This window comes from Halichoeres trimaculatus, unplaced genomic scaffold (genome assembly GCF_033239565.1).
Source record: "Halichoeres trimaculatus isolate MK-OKI-2021-1 unplaced genomic scaffold, fHalTri1.1 fHalTri1_scaffold_14, whole genome shotgun sequence".
Classification (NCBI taxonomy): domain Eukaryota; kingdom Metazoa; phylum Chordata; class Actinopteri; order Labriformes; family Labridae; genus Halichoeres; species Halichoeres trimaculatus.
In genome coordinates, this window is record NW_027437192.1 from 23,636,379 (window position 1) to 23,654,087 (window position 17,709).

Consider the following 17,709-nt stretch of genomic DNA (forward strand, 5'->3'; position numbering starts at 1 on the left):
ATCCTTTTCTTTATTGAATTTTTTTTCTGTTCTAATCATTTGAAATTTGGTGATCACGTAAAAAGGTGTAACTTACATGTTTTGACAAGTTGGTACATAATTTTAATTTAAAGATGATCATATTGATCATACATGAGCAGCGGTCAATGGTAATTTAAATAAAAGTCTGCTTTTTTTCTCTGATTCACATCAAACTGAATGTTTGTATGAAAGCTAACACTAGCCAAGATGAACAGGAATATTTACGACATGTCTGTCCTCATTTAGCTCCCCTTCTTGAGAATTTGCAGTTGGCACACGTTTCTTTCAGATGTTTTTATTGACTTTGCAATAGCAATAAATTAGAAACAACGGGGTTTGGCAGTCTCATCTTACATTGCCACAGAGAGTTCAACAGTGTGCAGGACAAATAAAGATAAGCCAAATCCCAGCACATTAGCCTGCAGTGTAACTCCATGGGGTGTTAGTTTTTTGTGTCGAGGGCCAGATCAGAGCGCATGTCGTGCTGATGTTGTTTGAGTGTTATGGAAATGAAATAGAAAAAAGGTTTATCATGTTGTCTCTCTGAGCCACTGACTCAAAAGAAACTCTAAATCTCCTCTTTGTGGGAAGGCTGTTGTTGAGGAAATTTCAGGAATCTTGACTGTTTGATCAAGAAGGCTCAGGAGACTCAGATGGCTTAAGTTAAAATAGTTTATAAAGCTTGATTGAGGAGAAATGACAGACTGGAAACACACTGTCTCTGTGTACAGATAACTTTGGGGACAAGTACAAGCATTATTGTGACACATATCGAGGCAATGTACAGAAGTAACAAAGAAGACGCATAAAGCAAAATGAAAATTCCACCACTACTATTACATCCTGAAGTCACCTGCAGTGAAGAATGACACTCTAGTTTAGGCAAGATGCATACCTTGCTAAGCAAAAAGCACAGAACATCATCCACTAATAACTCCTAACAGTAGATCCGAAGTCTAGATGATATAAATAATCTAGATTAAATAATTTAGGTATAGATTGGTAAACACTGTTCCAGATTTTCTGTGATTAAGGGCACAGTCAATGAATATGGATCAGGGTAGATGTTAGAGATCCTAACCTTGTACATTTTGGCCCCGTGGCCCACCTTAAGTTAAAGTTTGTAGTGTCTTGCTCTGAATAAGGAAGTGATATATGATAATGAAGAGAGTTAATTTAAAGCAACTGACAACTTAGACTCTGCTGCCTGTGGCACAGAGGATTGGAGCAAAATTCAGTAGTTTAGGCAGAGAGGACCCAGCAGCCCCTCAGGCTGCTCTCATATTCATGCCTTATATGTCATCATTCCCCAACTCTCAAGACCAGCCTGAGAAGCAGACAAACACTTTCTCTCACAGTGTCAACAGGCAGAGGCGAAATATGCTGAAGTCCTCTCCAAAGATTGATTTGATGTAACGTTTGTGATCAAGTTGGCTCTGGTGTTGTTTTTGCTGTTGATGTTTGACCACTGTTGATATGAAGTTCCGACCAATCAGAAAGGTTTTTACTGGAAGGGCCGTGTAACAGAATCCAGCTGATACAAGAGCATCCATGTCCAATAAGGAGTTTTATTTTCATTTTCACAACCTCCATTCCTAAGTGTTTCTCATCAACATTCACTTTTGCTGGGCTACCAAAGTTTTCCTTTAACACTTCTACTTCCCTTAGGAGTGACCTTTTTCTCTGTTTCCAAATGCTCTGTATGCTTCATATCTGCTTTTGTCCAACGTGATTTTAACAAGATACTGCAAAACTATTGAAAGAAATTAAGTGAAGCTCAAGACTTTGACACTGTTCCCCAAAAAAATATCTCTGCCATTGATTAATCTTTCTAAGATGGATACTAATACTAATACCTTGGCTTTGGCATTGGCTATTGATCTGATACCACTATTATTTCTACAGTCTCTTTTCTCGAATATGAGCATGAGACGGAGAATGATGATTTTCCAATTTCAGGCTGTTTCTAAGTTGAATCGATAAGCACCATGGATCATTCCAATGCCACTGATACTCAATTTAGCTTTTTGAGTCTGTATCAGACCAATATGTAACACTAAGATCAGATCAGTGCAGCCAAAGTAAATACTGAAATGTAATCAGTCATGGCTGGAAGTATCAAACTGAAAGCACTGGCTGTGCTCCCTTTAACACAATTTCACCTTATCTGACATTTAAATATACTTCAGTTTTACAGTTTCATTTAGCAGACACGTTTGTCCAAAGTGATGTACAACACAAGCAAGAATTTAGACAGAAGGAAAACCTGGTTAGTGCGACAACAGTGCTACAAGTTATTCGGCTGCAGGTGCTGCCATTAAGTGCAATTTATTTATTTATTTATTTATTTATGTATTTATTTATTTATTTATTTATTTATTTATATTTTATCTATTTTATCTATTTATTTATTTTTTATTTTATTTTTATTTATTTATTTATTTTATTTTATTTTATTTATTTATTTTTTTTTTTGGGGGGGGGGGGGGGGGGGGTGCAATAATCAACAAGCCAACAAACCACAATAAATTGCTGCAACAGTATACTTCAAACTCCAACAACATTCAGTAGTAGTGCTAAAAAATCAAAACAGCTGAGTCTCAGACCTACTGACTCATTCTGCCCCTGACGACAAGGAGGAGAAGGTTCAGCTAAAGTGCACAAGTTTTCCCTGAACAGATAAGTCTTCAGACATCTCTTTAAAGTAGAAAGAGACTCTGCGGATAATATAAAGTTAGGTAATTCATTCCACCATTTGGGCACAACAGAGGAGAAGAGTCTGGCGAGTGATTTGGAGCTGTGCTGGGCTGGGAGCACCAGGCGTTTTTCACAAGCAGAGCGTAGTGGGCCAGAAGGAGTGTAGACCTGGATGAGGGACCCCAGGTAGGCAGGAGCCATTCTTGTCAATGTTTTGTAAGCCAGAAGAAGAGCTTTGAATTTGATTTGAGCTGCTACTAGAAGCCAGTGAAGCGAGATTAACAGCTGGGTGACGTGTGCTGTTTTGGGCTGGTTAAAGACCAGGCGTGCTGCTGCATTCTGGATCATCTGCAGAGGTTTGAATGTTCACACAGGGAGGCCTGCTAGGAGGGAACTGCAGTAGTCGATGCGTGATATCACAAGGGCCTGTACCAGAAGCTGTGTGGCCTGTTGTATCAGGTAGGGTCTGATCCTCCTGATGTTATAGAGGGCATATCGACAAGACTGTGAAATTAAGGCCACATGAACCTTAAAGGTCAGCTGGTCATCAATCATGACACCGAGATTTCTGGCAGAGTATACTACATACTTATTCACAGATAGTTATTAGCATCTGGTTGATGTAGAGTGGAGTGGAGGGACTCCAAACCTGTGATTGGGGCTCCATCGTGGGGGCACAAAGATATGTCTCCAGTCTAGTCAGTTAAAAAAAGAAGCAGAAAAAAAGAAATAAATAAAACATGTGCTGCAACTCAAATTTGTATTAATGTAGCTCTACCCTGTACTTATCTTGAAACCTTGAATAATTCTAGCTTTTTGGGGCTTCAGACTGTCATTTGAATAAAATACAGCGGAGAGAGTTCTGTAGATATTTAACTTCTTTCTTTAAACAGCTCCCATAAAAAAAGTAGAGGTGTTTTAAATTTTGGTTCCTTTGTGTCGCAGAGGTTTTAAATGTTTCGTTTGTTATGTGAATTTTTATGTAAAGGTATTGTAACTGGAGCTGTCATACAGTGAATCAGAAGGTAACTTCCATTGACTTCAAATAGAAGTAGAGCAACTGAGATACTGCTGTTGTTCTGAAAAAACTTTATCAACTTGACCAATCTACTGTTCTATCTTTATGCCCTTTAAAGTATAAATCATGCATTTGGCAGATTATATTGTTGATTATTATATACTGCCCACCTTCTAATATCACTTTTTCAAGATAAGAAAGCATTTCTCTTGTTCCTCTCTCCAGTTGTTCAATTAGTCCCCCGTCTAAGTGATGGAGAGTGGAGATGTCGTTCAGTCTGATCCCTCCACCTCCCTCTCCTCCTCCTGCAGAGTTATTGTTTAAGAAGCAAAGAGATTCTAAATGGATGAGCCATGTGTGCGCTGTGTGGAATCCATTTGCAGTGTAGTAGCACTTTGCAGCAGGTGTTAACTTCTGCTGTGTGCAGCCGCGTGTCTGTTTGTTCTATTTTTCAAAAGGAGAAGACGAGAGAAGAGAGCAGCCCTGCAGCTGAATGTATTTTCCATACTCGGAAGTGAGGAAGTGACAATAATCAGCCTCTAATTAGTTTCTACTTAGTGTGATCAGTTTATAATTACAGTCTCTAAATTACAACCCTCAGTAATCACTAATAACCAATCATAATACTGAATCTTACACCTTACAGTTGTATCTTCACTTTAGAAGTTTTGCTATTTATTCTTAAGCAACAGTTTACATCAATTAACGGTTAACGGATAATTATGACTCATTTAAAATCATCTCTCCTCTTTTAAAGCAGCCAGCTCCAGCTGAGTCAAAACTTTGCTTTCATTTTCCAACTCTTGATTCCTATGCTTTCAAAAGCAGTCGCTAGGCAACAGATCACACGCTTGCACATACATATTAATATTTCAGTCAAAACAACCTTCAATGTTCAATTAAGTCTGAAATGTGATCACAATATATTGTTGCTAAATGATACTATATCCGATTTCATGCATTTTATTATGTCAAAATCTTGAAGAGATAAATTGCACCTTTAAATAAAAGGGTAGAAATGGATAAGCTAAGAACTGAGGATTGTAAAACACAGAAACTGGCTTCAACAACAGGCCATACATAGCCTCACATATTTAAATCACCATCAGAAGCCTCATATGTAGGTTGTCCCAAAGGGGGACGCTAGCAGCTCGCTGTTGCCCCTCCCCGATATTGACCCGCCTCGTCCTTGGCTCATTTCCACGAGGAGAGCCTCTCTTACTCGTGCCAAATCACATCCTCTCCTTCATTTTCTAATCGCACCTCATTGCTGTCATCCACAGGGTCAACAAGGGGAGCGTGGGCCGCCTGGCCTCGCAGGAATGAAGGGTGAGCAGGTGAGTGTCTGCCAATCAACTTCTCTGACATCATCACCATAAGTTGATTGCTTCCCTGTTTTTTGACTGATTCTCTGATCTTTACCTCAGGGCCCTTCTGGGACGCCTGGCTATCCAGGAGCCATGGGGCCACCTGGACTGCCGGTGAGTCACTCTCCCCTTCGTTATGAAAGAAGCAGTGGGATTCAAACAGTCTGACAGCTTGAATAGAAGGAGGCCCGAGTACAGTTATTTGTGAAGTAACACTGATTAACTGTTTATATGTGCTTGTCAGGGACTGATGAGCGAGCGTGGAAGTCCAGGACCGAGTGGTCAGAAAGGAGAATCAGTAAGCCATTACTGTTGTGTAACACAAAACACCAAGCTGGTGATATTTTGAATCAGCAACTAATGTCTCTTGACATTTTGCAGGGTCCTCCCGGAAACCCTGGGTACCAAGGACCGGCTGGCTCACCGGTTAGTTTTTATGACCATGTTTTTCTCGGATAAAATTTCCTGTTGAAATAATTCTATTTCTATTTTGTGACTAAGAATGCCCTTTTCATATTTTGTTCTGCAGGGCATTAAAGGAGACACAGGACCAGCAGGGCCCCCTGGTGAAAAAGGGGAACAGGTAGGTATCACAAATTAAATAAAATGTTCAAAATATCTATTATGAAGAAAAAATATATATATCTGTTTCTTCTTTTAAGGGCTTTCAAGGATCACCAGGTTTTCCAGGACCACCAGTATGTAGACTGTATTATCTCTGTCAATTTTCCATGTCTTCTGAATCGTGGCTTTTCATAAACCTCTAACTGTATCTTTAGGGCGCTCCTGGTCCTTCCGGCAAATCAGGAAGAGAAGGTCTCCCTGGACTCAAGGGTGAAAAAGTGAGTACAGATCACTCAGTCAGCTGGAGGTAGCTAGCATCTAAATTTATCATTCCTTGCACTGAAAATTCATTTTTCCAAAAGGGTAATGACGGCTCTCAAGGCTCTCAAGGACCAACTGGACCCCCAGGCTCTCCAGGCTCCCCAGGGCTCATGGTATATACATGTTCAAGTACCATGTCTACATGTACATGTGACCTTTATAATGCTGAGAACCCTCATGTGCCGTCTTGTTTTTTTTGTTTTTTTTCATTTTATTTTATTTCTTAAGGGCCCCCCTGGCATTGAAGGGTTGGATGGAAAAGACGGAAAACCGGGGCTGAGGGTTAGTATCAAACTCATGGTCAGAACACACACACACAGTATGTCCTAACACACTCTGAAACCAAGCTGTAGTTTGTTCAGTACGACATGCATGCAGGATTTGACCTCTAACACTGCTTATCTTTTGTCACCAGGGTGAAGCAGGCCCACCAGGACCAGCTGGACCACGAGGAATCCCAGTAAGTATCACCTCTGACATTAACATGACCTGATGAGAGTCCTTTTCTATTCAGATTAGAGCGCATAAATTAAACACTCTGTGCATAATAAATACCTAAAGAGCTCAACGTGATTTGCATCATGTATAGATTGCAGACCAATTATTTAGTTGTTTATTTTTTAAAGAACAATTGAAATACTCAGAAAGAGCAAAGTTTAGAAACAAAATCCATATGAATTACTGAATATGTTTCTTAAGTCATTTAGATTCTAACGAATAGGATCTTCAAGCTGGTAACAAAACACTAGCAAGATATATTCAACTAATTCTTTTCCCCCATTCAAGGTCCTCAGTGCTGCATCCTTCAAATCCAAGTAACCCCCTAACTTTCCTCTAGCACCCTTTTTTTCAGTGATATTGATTGAATATAATAAATATGCATGTCCCCCAGAGGATAAACCACATTTTTTTTTTAATTATTATTCATCAGCTTCTCCCCCGGTATAATTGTGGAGATGAAGATTTTGGTTCTGATAACAATATGTCAAAATATAAGATTAATTTGCTTTAAGAAATTAGTCAGGATATTCCAGGTTCTCAGAGGAAATACTGTAATGACCAGATTGCGACTTATTTTATTTAATGGAAAGTCAAATTTTGCGCAAACTATTATATGCACTCACAGATTAAGTTGACGTAACCTCTCATCATTTTTAGCAAAACTGTATTATAAACTTGTGTGTGCATGACCTCCAGAGGATAAACCCTGGTATCTATATTTCAACTACTTCTCATCTGGCTGAATTGTTAGGATGGGATTCATGGTCTAGGGACATACAGTAATTGCCCTCAGATGCATTTGTATGAAATCCGGTCCAGGTATTCATAGTCCTCTGAGAATGAACTGCCATGACTTTGATGTGATTGGCTTTCCTTACAGCATCAACAGCAGATCAGAGTTTCCATTTACTATTTAAACACCAATGAATGTATTGGATGAATGAATAGAGAACCTAATGTGGATTGAATCTTGAGTACATGACGACTTTTATGTTTTTCTCCTGGTTAAATAACTCCACAAATTATTCTTCTAGCGTTATAATCAGGTCAGCCTTCTTATAGATTCCAATTCTTTGGTAAATGACAAAAACTGTGTATCTATGTTTTATGTGTCCCTCCATGCATTCACTCTGGACATCTCTACACGACTTTTCACATTACCATGACTTGAAGAAAACAAGCTATAGGAATACTTTTTTATGTAGTACATTAGAATTTCATTGCCATAGCTCACCTTCAGTTTCACAAACAGGAAACCAGTATGCAAATCAGGCTGCATGACTAAACCGTTTTCATTGAAAGCCTTCCCAAAGCTCTTCATGGGAAGATGGATTTGCAATGCCGGGTGAATATTTTGTGCACCTGCGGCTGTGACATGCATTATGGATGTACAAAAAAAATGCATATGTTTAAAAGTTTGAGGATAGGTTGCAAAAGGTGTGATTATCTGAATTCATACAGGTGGAGCAACATCACACAAGTCAAATTGGCATGTGCTGTTCATGACAATTCTTAGATTCCAGCTCGTTCAGCTCTATGTGCAGTCATTATCAAGTCTTGTAAATGTTGTAGATGTCATTGGCGATGTGACCCCATTTAAACTTCTAAGCTTCCTCTCATCCTTGCAGATCTTTCTAACTTTGTCTCTCAAAATTGACACTGCAGAGAGTGATATTCACACCCTGTAGTCAGCTTCAGAAGAGAAATGAGTTGCTGCCTCCCTTTTATATCTCTGACTCGCTTTCTGTATCTCAGTTTGTGTTCAACCCAAGAGCAGGTGTTCAGGATTTCAAAGACACGTCTGCCCGTTCGTTGGCAGCCTCCACTTTGTGCATTTTGATACTGTACCAGTCTCATTCTCTTTGATGTCTCTCCTCAGGGATTCAAAGGGAAAACCGGCCATGTTGGCTTTCCAGGACAGAAGGTTAGCCAAGAACTCATTGCTGTACCCTCACACTATGTCGGTCTGTTTGTCGACTTGTTCACACTGTCTGTTTTTGTGCATCAGGCCAAGTTCTTTTATCGAACTGTTAATCACAAAACTGTGAATGACACATGACGGGGCTTTTCATTATCATTTTGTGTCTGAACTGACAGGAGAGTGATAAGTTCTTCTCATGCTTGCATGGTGCAATCCTTTAGGGGGAAGCTGGACCTTCTGGACCACCTGGACCTCCAGGCAGAATGGGCCATGACGTGAGTGTTTTTGGAAGTCATCAGCAGCTTAATTGGGTTTCGAGTTGTGCAGCACATTTTTAAGCTTTGTTTTCAAGCCCATTGCAGAAAGAAGAGTCAGTTTCAATCTGGAGTACTCTAAAGGTCAAACTCTGACTTTTCTAGGGTGATCCTGGCAGCCCAGGAACTCAGGGAAGGCCTGGACCCCCTGGCAACCTTGTACGTTCACTGCACTCCTCACCTCTAGAATGTCTGATATTTTGGAAATGCAGGTTTTAGTGTGAATGATGTGTGTTTTTAATCCTCCACCAGGGTGCTACAGGTCCAGCTGGTCCACCAGGACCCCCAGGTCCACCAGGAGTGGTAAGAACTATGCCCTTAAGTGAGAAGATTGTACCCTTGATCAAAAAGGAATCTATTTGGTAACAATCCTTATTTGAAAATAAATGTTTCAGTAACCGGATTTGGGATGAATAAAGCAAAAAGTTTCCCTATTCTGACCTGTTTGAAAAGTGCAAACAACGTATATGTTAATCTGAGTTCTGTGTGTATGTTGCAGGGTGTGAAAGGAGATAAGGGCCAATCTGGTGAGAGGGGCATTCCAGGAATGGCAGGGTCCCCAGGGCCACCAGGTCATCCAGGACTTATGGTGAAGACCTCTTAACTTCCGCTTACTTCATGAAGATTTTAATAAATCATCAGAGCTGCAACCCTGCTGAAAATATTTCACCTCACCTTCTCTGCTCCCCATGTGCCTTTGTCTTCCAGGGTGAGCCTGGCAATGACGGTGCCGCGGGTAAAGATGTGAGTAATGTCTGGGTGTGGCGTTCGTCCCCATTAAAGAATAATAGCCAGAGATGGATGTGGTGATGTGTATATTTCATTCTGTTGATGGATATTTCTCTCTTTGTTTTGACAGGGAGCGGCGGGCCTGCCAGGGGACAGTGGGCCGCCGGGTCAAAAGGTACCAAATCAGGGTGGTACGATGTAATGTGGGATAGTGTGTTGTCAAGGCAAGCATCAATCACGCATTACCTGTGCCAGCCATCACTATTCAGCGAGGTGCTCCTTTGTTCTTTTTCTGTTAGCTCAGGGAGGTCGGCACACTACGGAGCTGAACAGGTCTGCTCTCTTATTTCTGCCCGTTCAGCACCCACACTTAACACAGTCATCAGTCCACTAACCTTCCCCGACCCACCCACCTACCGACACCCTCCTTCCTCCTCACCTCACCTCATCCCTTAGCGAGCTGGCAGAAGGCCGCCTGCTAGACCTCTGCAGCTCTAGAGCCTGTTGGACCTCTCCTTCGACGCAGGCTTACAGCTCTGTAGGTGGATACAATGATAAAGTTATTCTCTGCCTCTGGGATAATGCTATTAAGCAAGAGGAGAGATGCTAGATGAGGCTATTTGTCATGCTGACAGGATAGCATTGTCAGGGTTTTAGCTGCACTGAAAAGAACAGAGGAGAAAGACAAGAACGGACTCCTCTATTCTTCTCCCTCCTCTCTGTTTCAAGAGCTACTTGTCTGACGGTGACATGCAAACATTAGACGTCTATTATAGGTTTCTTTGTCCTCGATAAATCACTGTCGCTAATGTAGCACGACTGTTAAGTGTATTTAAACCTCACCAGTGATGGGCCCATTGTGTGGATACTGAAGAAGATGTAGCCACGTTTTTTGTTTTGAAGGGTCTGCTTCTCATTCTCTGGAGCCAGTCAATAGAAGTCCTATTTATAACTCAAAATTAGCTAAAACAGGTGAACAGCCAACAGAGGTTTTTTTATTTCTTTGTGTCGGGTGAGAAACAAAATACAACCATGTGTTTTTTTACCACCTTTTTTTGCAAAATGAAGCTACTGTCATGAGTCGCTAATTTAAGCTAATCTCAGGAAAGTTTAGCAAATTGTTTATTTGTACTGGTTTTAACCTAAAGCTTCTCTCTGAGCTGCCCCTTGTTCATGGGACATAGCTTTAGAGTTTCTTATAATCTAATACCAATGAAATTTGTCTTACTCTGGCTTTCTAACTTATTATATTTCTTCCAAGCTAAAATTTACTTGCACAAGCTTCATGTGTTGCTATAATTGTATAGTGTCCATATGGAAGACTCATTTGCAGTACTTTTACTACTGATTCTTATTTTACAGGTTAAAGGCCAACATAATTAAACATTTTAAAGAGGTAATAGATAAGGATGTGTAAGTGTAATTTTTTTTATGTCTGTTCTGTAGCACAGCTTTACCAAGGCAAGGGTAAGGGAAAAGCACAGAGGCAAAAGAGTCCCAACCAAAAATTGTGTGCATGAATGAACAATGACGGTTTATACCAGCCCTCTTGTACCCCTATTGTAACTTTACGTGACTTACAGTCCCCAGTAATCTCCATTTTTATCACACTGGTCTTAAGAAAAAAACCTTATTTCAGCCTCCATATGAAACACATTGTTTTAGCTACCGTCGCTCTCAGGCTCCCTACTCCACAAACCTCCTTCCCTCTGATTGGCCAGCCCTCTGGAGTAGGGATTATTGGGGCTGATATTTGGCATTTTGGGGCATGTCGGCATTGGCCTTTTTTTAAATCTGACGGCCGATATGAAACCCATTCAAAACTATGTTGCTTTGACTCTGATGCTTCTCTGCTCAGAATTTCTCCCTGTCTACACTATGGAAGCCCTAGATGGTCATTTAAAATCAGTTACTCAGTTACGTATAATCAAACAGAAAATTAATTCAACTGCATTTCATGCCTGTAAAAGGCAGCACAAACTCAATTCTGTCCAGTTTTATTGCAGTTACATATACATTTTGGAAAACCTTATTTCTACATTACTACTGTAGAAAACTTTAGCTGTTTATTTTTTTAAGTTTTCATTTAACTCTATAAAACATGCTGCTGAGCCTGGGAGCTGTTTAATAAACATATGCTTGAAGGCATTTGAATGCTGTTAAGTGTTGGAGTTTGTATTGTTCAAATTTTTTTATGCCAATATTTTCACTTTGACTGTAAATTAATGTCGGCTTCATGTATGGGTTATCTCACCTCCTTGCCCACTAATAATCAGTATCGGTATCGGCCCCAAAAAATCCATATCAGTCTATCTCTGCTCTGGAGGCCTGTTGAACCACAGCTGTGAGAAGGCCTTAGTGCTGGCGGTCCATTCCTCCAAAGTGTCAAAAACCAGTCGGGCAGTCCTGATCTCATGACCTCATTTCAACAAGTCTTGAAGATCTTGTGCTTTTTTTTGCTTTTTTTTTAAGGAACAGACTGTCTCATGTCACATTGAACATCACCCTCCGCCCCTTTGAAACTACAAGCAGCATTATCTCATTCTCCTCATACTAAAATTTTGATACAAGTGTCTTTTTTCTGTTCCAGGGTGAAGCAGGAGCACAAGGCCTTAGAGGTCCACCAGGGGAGAGAGGTAGACCAGGTCTTCCAGGTGGTGGGGGTTACCACTCCAAGGATGCACAGCCCATCATTGGCCCCGTAGGACCCAGAGGAGAGAGGGGAAGCCCAGGATCAGACGGGCCTCCTGGGCCCCCTGGATCACCAGGCTCTCCAGGAAATGATGTGAGACACAATTTGACTACACTTACTGCAAAAAAGCCATGGCTCAAACTTTAAACCAGCTCTAAATTATTAACCACGCAGCTTAGATTCAAGAGGAGGCAATGACAAATAGAACAGCCAGAGGTGTTCACCAGCTACCATCTGCTCCTGTAAATAAGGATCTTTCTAATTATCTCCTCTGATTGATTGTTCTTTTGTTTTTCTCCTCATTTCTCTGCTCTTTAACAGGCTGTCATAAACTATGATGACATCAAGAACTTCATCCGACAGCAGGTCATCAAGGTCTTTGATGGTGAGGGCACACGAGGACCTCTGCACATCAGCACAGCATTGTTTACTTTGCATGACTCTGCAGTTTGTACCGTAAAGTAACATTTTCTCAGCAGAGGATTTTTTCTTTGGAGGAATTATTCTGTAACTCCTCAGGGACACTTCTGCTCCTGCTGCATTGTTTGTTATTGTGATTCTCCTCCTCAGAGAGAATGGCCTACTACATGTCTCGCATGCAGATGCCAGTAGAGATGGTGGCATCTCCAGGTCGGCCCGGACCCCCTGGAAAAGACGGAATACCTGGTAGTCCTGGAGCTCCAGGTTCACCAGGAATACCAGGACATCTCGGAAGACAGGGTCGACCAGGAGGCCCAGGAGCCCCAGGTTTGTTACGCCACTCTTCTTTCTAACACAATGACATCATTATTATATAATCATAAGACATTAACTCACTGTCAACTTTGAAAAAAAATACAAACTACAGTGTAACTTCTTTTGTAGGACCTCGAGGACCACAAGGAGAAAAAGGAGACAAGGGTGTAGGAGAGATGGGAGACATAGGACCTCCAGGAGCACCAGGTAATCCTATCAGCTGCTAGTTATTTAGTTTTAGAAAATTTCTAAAACATAGAAATAAATAAATTAAAAGATAGATTAAAGGGTGAATATAAAAAGATGAAATATTAAACTCAATATAAAACATTTAAAATATTAAAATCCTTCAAAAAAAGCAGGACTGAACAGACAGTTCTTTTGGTTTAGGTTTAAAAAACATTGATATTTGCAGCTCCTCTCAGTTCCTCCAGCAGGTTGTTCTGGTGTCTGTGCATCATGGCTAAAAGCAGCATCAGTGAATGTTTTTTTTTTTTTCTCTGCTCTATTGACCAACTAAAAGAGAGGAGCCGGAGGATCAAAGGAGCTTCATAAGTCATTAGTTAATAACTTAAATCAACTCTGCTATAGAGTCTGATACCAGGCTGTGCCGTTCCATATAAACTGAACAGAATTTTAATAACAGTATATAAAAAAAGGCACCAAGAGTAAATAATTTAAAGGAGGTGTAATGTGTTATTTCTTTCTTATCTGTACCACAACTCATGCTTCTGCATTTTTAATTATCTGCTGTTGGTTTATTGTATTTCTGTAGTAGATCAGAAAGAAGAGCATTATAGTAGTCTGGCCTGTGAGTTATAAAAGCGTGCTTTGGTCTCTTGGTCTCTCAGAAAGAGAAAAAAGTTTCACTTTGAAAATGATCTTTTGATGATAAAATTTTGTTTTAGCAATACAAACATGGTGTAGAGTTAAGTCAGAATCAGAGAAAACGGCAAGATTCTTTTTGGCTTCAGTTGAGTTGAAGTGCTTGTAGTTTGAAGGCCAGTTTCTCTCTCAGAGCTTCTTTTCAGGGCAAAGACTCTGGTTTAGCTGTGTAAATTTATGACATCTAAGTTTTAATCTAAAAAATTTTGTGAAAGTGAGTCAGTCAGTTCAGTGTCATCAGGAGTCACGGCTGCATTGAGCTGAATTCCATCAGCCGCGCTGTGAAAAGAGATGCAGTGCTTCCAGGTGACACTGTCCAGAGGTGTCATGTACAAACTGAAAGTCCTGGTCCCTGCAGTACTCCTTAGGTAACCGGAGGCCAAACAGTAAAGTAGTGTCTGAACTATTGGTTTATCGTTGGCTTCATTTTTAGCAGGGCAGTTTCTGTGCTGTGATGTGTCTAAATCAATACTTCACTAAATGAAAACTCATTTCTAATTTTTACATGTACATGAAAATGGCAGCGTTGGGGTCAGTCTGGAGTTGCTCGGGTGATACAAAATCCAGTTCCCTCTTTTAAAAAAAAGTTTAGCTCAAGCTATTTCACTAAGTGCATGGTATTTTGAAATGTCCTGGTCTCCCAAATAGGATAACATTTATTCACAGTCTTTAACTTGATTTGATCTAAAGCTGCAGCTAAAAGTTATGATTAATCAAGAGGAGTGCCAAAACTGCAGTTCCTGTAGTGTCCACTTGAGGCTGACTCCAAAAGCACTGGAAGTCATACGAACACCCATACAAAGAAGCCCATCTCTCAACTTGTTTAGAGTCTTATACAACAAATATATATATATATATATATATATATATATATATATATATATATTTTGATAGCTTTGGGTGGATGAACAAACAAGTATATATATATATATATATATATATATATATATATATATATATATATTGAAGATAATAAAAAGTGGAACATTTTGCAGATGTAAAAGTAATAATATATATATATATATATATATATATATACATACATATATATATATATATATATATATATATATATATATATATATATATATATATATATATATATATATATAAATATATATATATTTTGAAGATAATAAAAAGTGGAACATTTTGCAGATGTAAAAGTACGACTGACAAACAAACACACACAGTGGAGCTGTTTGCAAGAAAGCCTAAGACCTGTCCCAGCTTCAGCCCTTGACCTGTTGTTACGTAGATCGACTTAAGTGGGGCCCAGTCTTGGTGACCACACTCTCTGACTTTGAGTCATGTTGAAACAAGATCCTGAGAGAAAGCAGACAGGGTTTGATTTGAGTTCATACTTAACAACACAGTCAGGTTTCCTAAAAAGAGCCCAACACTTGTAACATCATGTCCCTGGAGAAATAAAATTGATTGGGTCTTACAACCGGAGCCACACTTTATGCCTAACCAACTGACAGAAAAGAGAAAAATAATTTTTTTTCTTGTTATTTCAAAAGTTTTAGTTTGTTGTCACATAGTACACTGCATGCACGATGAGAGTTTCATCGGTGTAGATAATTGAAATTACCCACCAACAGCCACTGAATTAATCAACATCTGAGAGTCTGTGAGATTTTTTTTATCATTGTGGAGTTTTGATAGCTTTGGGTGGATGAACAAACAAGTATCAGCATTTTTTTTTTTTACAGGGAGCAGTTTGCTAATTTTGTGTTTTCAAGTTTCTGTGGTTGAAAAAGCAACTGTTGGTACATCAAATGATCAAAATAGAGATGTAATGGTTTTTTAATGATTCTTCGTGTTCCTTTGGTAATAACATTGTCTGAGTAGAGACTCTATGTACTTACAAGACTCTCTCTCTTTGAACATTGTGTTGTGTAAAAAGGAAACTCTTTCCCTTGAAGTTACATTTCACAGGGATTAAAATATCCTTTTAAGAAAAAAACAGAGAAATAAAAGGAGACAGATTTTCTGCCGTGGTAGGAAGTAAGGAGGAATTCATGCAAAAAGGTCAAGTCTCATCATTCCTAGTTTCAGACCATAGGCTGACCAGGTTTATGTGTGGGGACAAGGTAACTTGCTGGAAAGGAATGTCCTCTGTCACCTGAATATGCTAAAGCTGGGCTTCAGCTGCCAGTTAAAATCCATTTGCTGTTCTTTGTGTTTAACAAAACACCAGTGTTTGAATCAACATGAATCCGTCTGAACTCAAAGGGCTGCAGATTTTACCACCAGTTGATCCCAGTGAAGCTGAGTGCTTAATTTGGCTGCAGTAACAATGGTGTGGATAATGGTTTTGTACTCAGTCATGGGTAAAATGGTTATATGAAAAGTGAAAAAACATTATTTTCTTATTCACTGTGATAAATGTAGGCGACTGATTTGTTAATGAGGCGTTAGGTATATAAACTAGAAAAGCACCAAACATATTGTGATTGTCACACAACACTCTAGTCCTACTTGATGTTATACTTCCTTTCAGCAGACTGTCTGCTTTAATTTGGTGTCAGGTTTGTATGGTCATTTGTTTCCTGACAGTGTTGAAAATTGTGATGACCCAGCACATTTTTCATACTCTGGATCTAAGTATCCAGAATATTGCCAGGATCTGGATCATACTTTTACATCTGTCAGAAATTATGGCGACCTTGTCTTGTGTTGTTTTGCAAAGCAATCCGACCATTTATCATGGAGTAATATATAGGGATGAGTACCGAATTAGGTACTTTTATAGGTACCGATCGAATTATGTCAAAAGTACCGGGTACCACTTCACATAAAATCAATAGGTACCATGTTTAGGTACCTGAATTCATCCTTGTGACTGTGAGAGACTGGAAGAGTAGGCAATTTTCCATGCTGGACATGAACACAGCATTGCAAGGCTATATTGAAGAATGCAGATGTTAAATTGAAAAAAAATATATATATATTTTATTACCAAACAAATTGATATTTTTTACCAAATTAACACAAAAAAGTACCAAAAATTAGTACTGTTGAGTACTGATACCTATTGCCAGGTACCAGGCATCGGTACCGTATTGTTTCAAATGTGAAAGGTACCCATCCCTAGTTATATACACATATGGTGAAAACAGCCCTATCTCACAATGATAAAGAATCCTTTAAAAAAATCCTGTATCTAGACGGTGATCCAGATCACCTCCAAAATTTAATCACTTCTTTCTTATCCCATTTTGAATATTTCCTGAAAATTTCATCAAGATCTATTTGTTACTTTTTGAGTTATGTTGTTCACAGACAAACAAACAGTCAGATAGACAGACTCTCCCAAAAACATAATGTCCTTGGCAGAGGTAATTAAAATTGATCACACGGCCCAGGTTACAGCTTCATTAGCCACGTATACATGGACCCATACAATTCGCTTGCATTCAGTCTATTTGCTCAAACGGAAAGAATTTAACCTTTGTATTCACCTCATTCTGAAAGAAAAGTGCCAATCCTAATGGACATTTAATCGGTTTCACAGGGGTGGAATATTCCTTTCCTTAAACCGATTGAGGTATCATGTATCCACTCAAATGTAAAGTTGTCAGGGTACGTTCTTTCAGTGCATGCTCGGATATGCCATAAGACGCAACTAGAGACGTTCCTCAACTTTAAAAATGGCTGCGAGCCGTCAGCACTGGACTGCTGCGGAAAGTTTGTTTTTGATCCAAACTTTGAAAGAAATGAACATAATTTCAAGACTGGACGGACGAAAAACTCACAATACGGAGTATTGCAAAACCGTGATAAACACACTGTTGTCCTCCAGCTTTGATAAATCTTGTGATGTTTACTTTTTTCTGCGCATGCCCCATTGACTATTACAGCGGCGCATGTAGACCAGAGATTGGATTATTCCTTTCCATGGATACTATTGTTTTCGGAAAAGTCATTTGGAAAGATTC

At 39.5% G+C, this 17,709-nt stretch overlaps 1 protein-coding gene across 1 annotated transcript in view; it reads left to right on the forward strand.

Annotated features, from left to right (window-relative positions):
• The window catches only part of col16a1 (collagen, type XVI, alpha 1), a 92,186-nt gene that overhangs the window by 72,894 nt on the left and 1,583 nt on the right, over positions 1-17,709 (forward strand). The window contains exons 50-70 of the mRNA XM_074687163.1: positions 5,020-5,073; positions 5,164-5,217; positions 5,348-5,401; positions 5,485-5,529; positions 5,633-5,686; positions 5,766-5,801; positions 5,883-5,945; positions 6,030-6,101; positions 6,217-6,270; positions 6,404-6,448; positions 8,369-8,413; positions 8,632-8,685; positions 8,830-8,883; positions 8,977-9,027; positions 9,224-9,313; positions 9,433-9,468; positions 9,584-9,628; positions 12,044-12,238; positions 12,467-12,530; positions 12,716-12,892; positions 13,010-13,087. Of these exons, the coding sequence (XP_074543264.1) occupies positions 5,020-5,073; positions 5,164-5,217; positions 5,348-5,401; positions 5,485-5,529; positions 5,633-5,686; positions 5,766-5,801; positions 5,883-5,945; positions 6,030-6,101; positions 6,217-6,270; positions 6,404-6,448; positions 8,369-8,413; positions 8,632-8,685; positions 8,830-8,883; positions 8,977-9,027; positions 9,224-9,313; positions 9,433-9,468; positions 9,584-9,628; positions 12,044-12,238; positions 12,467-12,530; positions 12,716-12,892; positions 13,010-13,087 (1,420 nt within the window). The remainder of the gene's footprint in view (positions 1-5,019; positions 5,074-5,163; positions 5,218-5,347; positions 5,402-5,484; positions 5,530-5,632; positions 5,687-5,765; positions 5,802-5,882; positions 5,946-6,029; positions 6,102-6,216; positions 6,271-6,403; positions 6,449-8,368; positions 8,414-8,631; positions 8,686-8,829; positions 8,884-8,976; positions 9,028-9,223; positions 9,314-9,432; positions 9,469-9,583; positions 9,629-12,043; positions 12,239-12,466; positions 12,531-12,715; positions 12,893-13,009; positions 13,088-17,709) is intronic.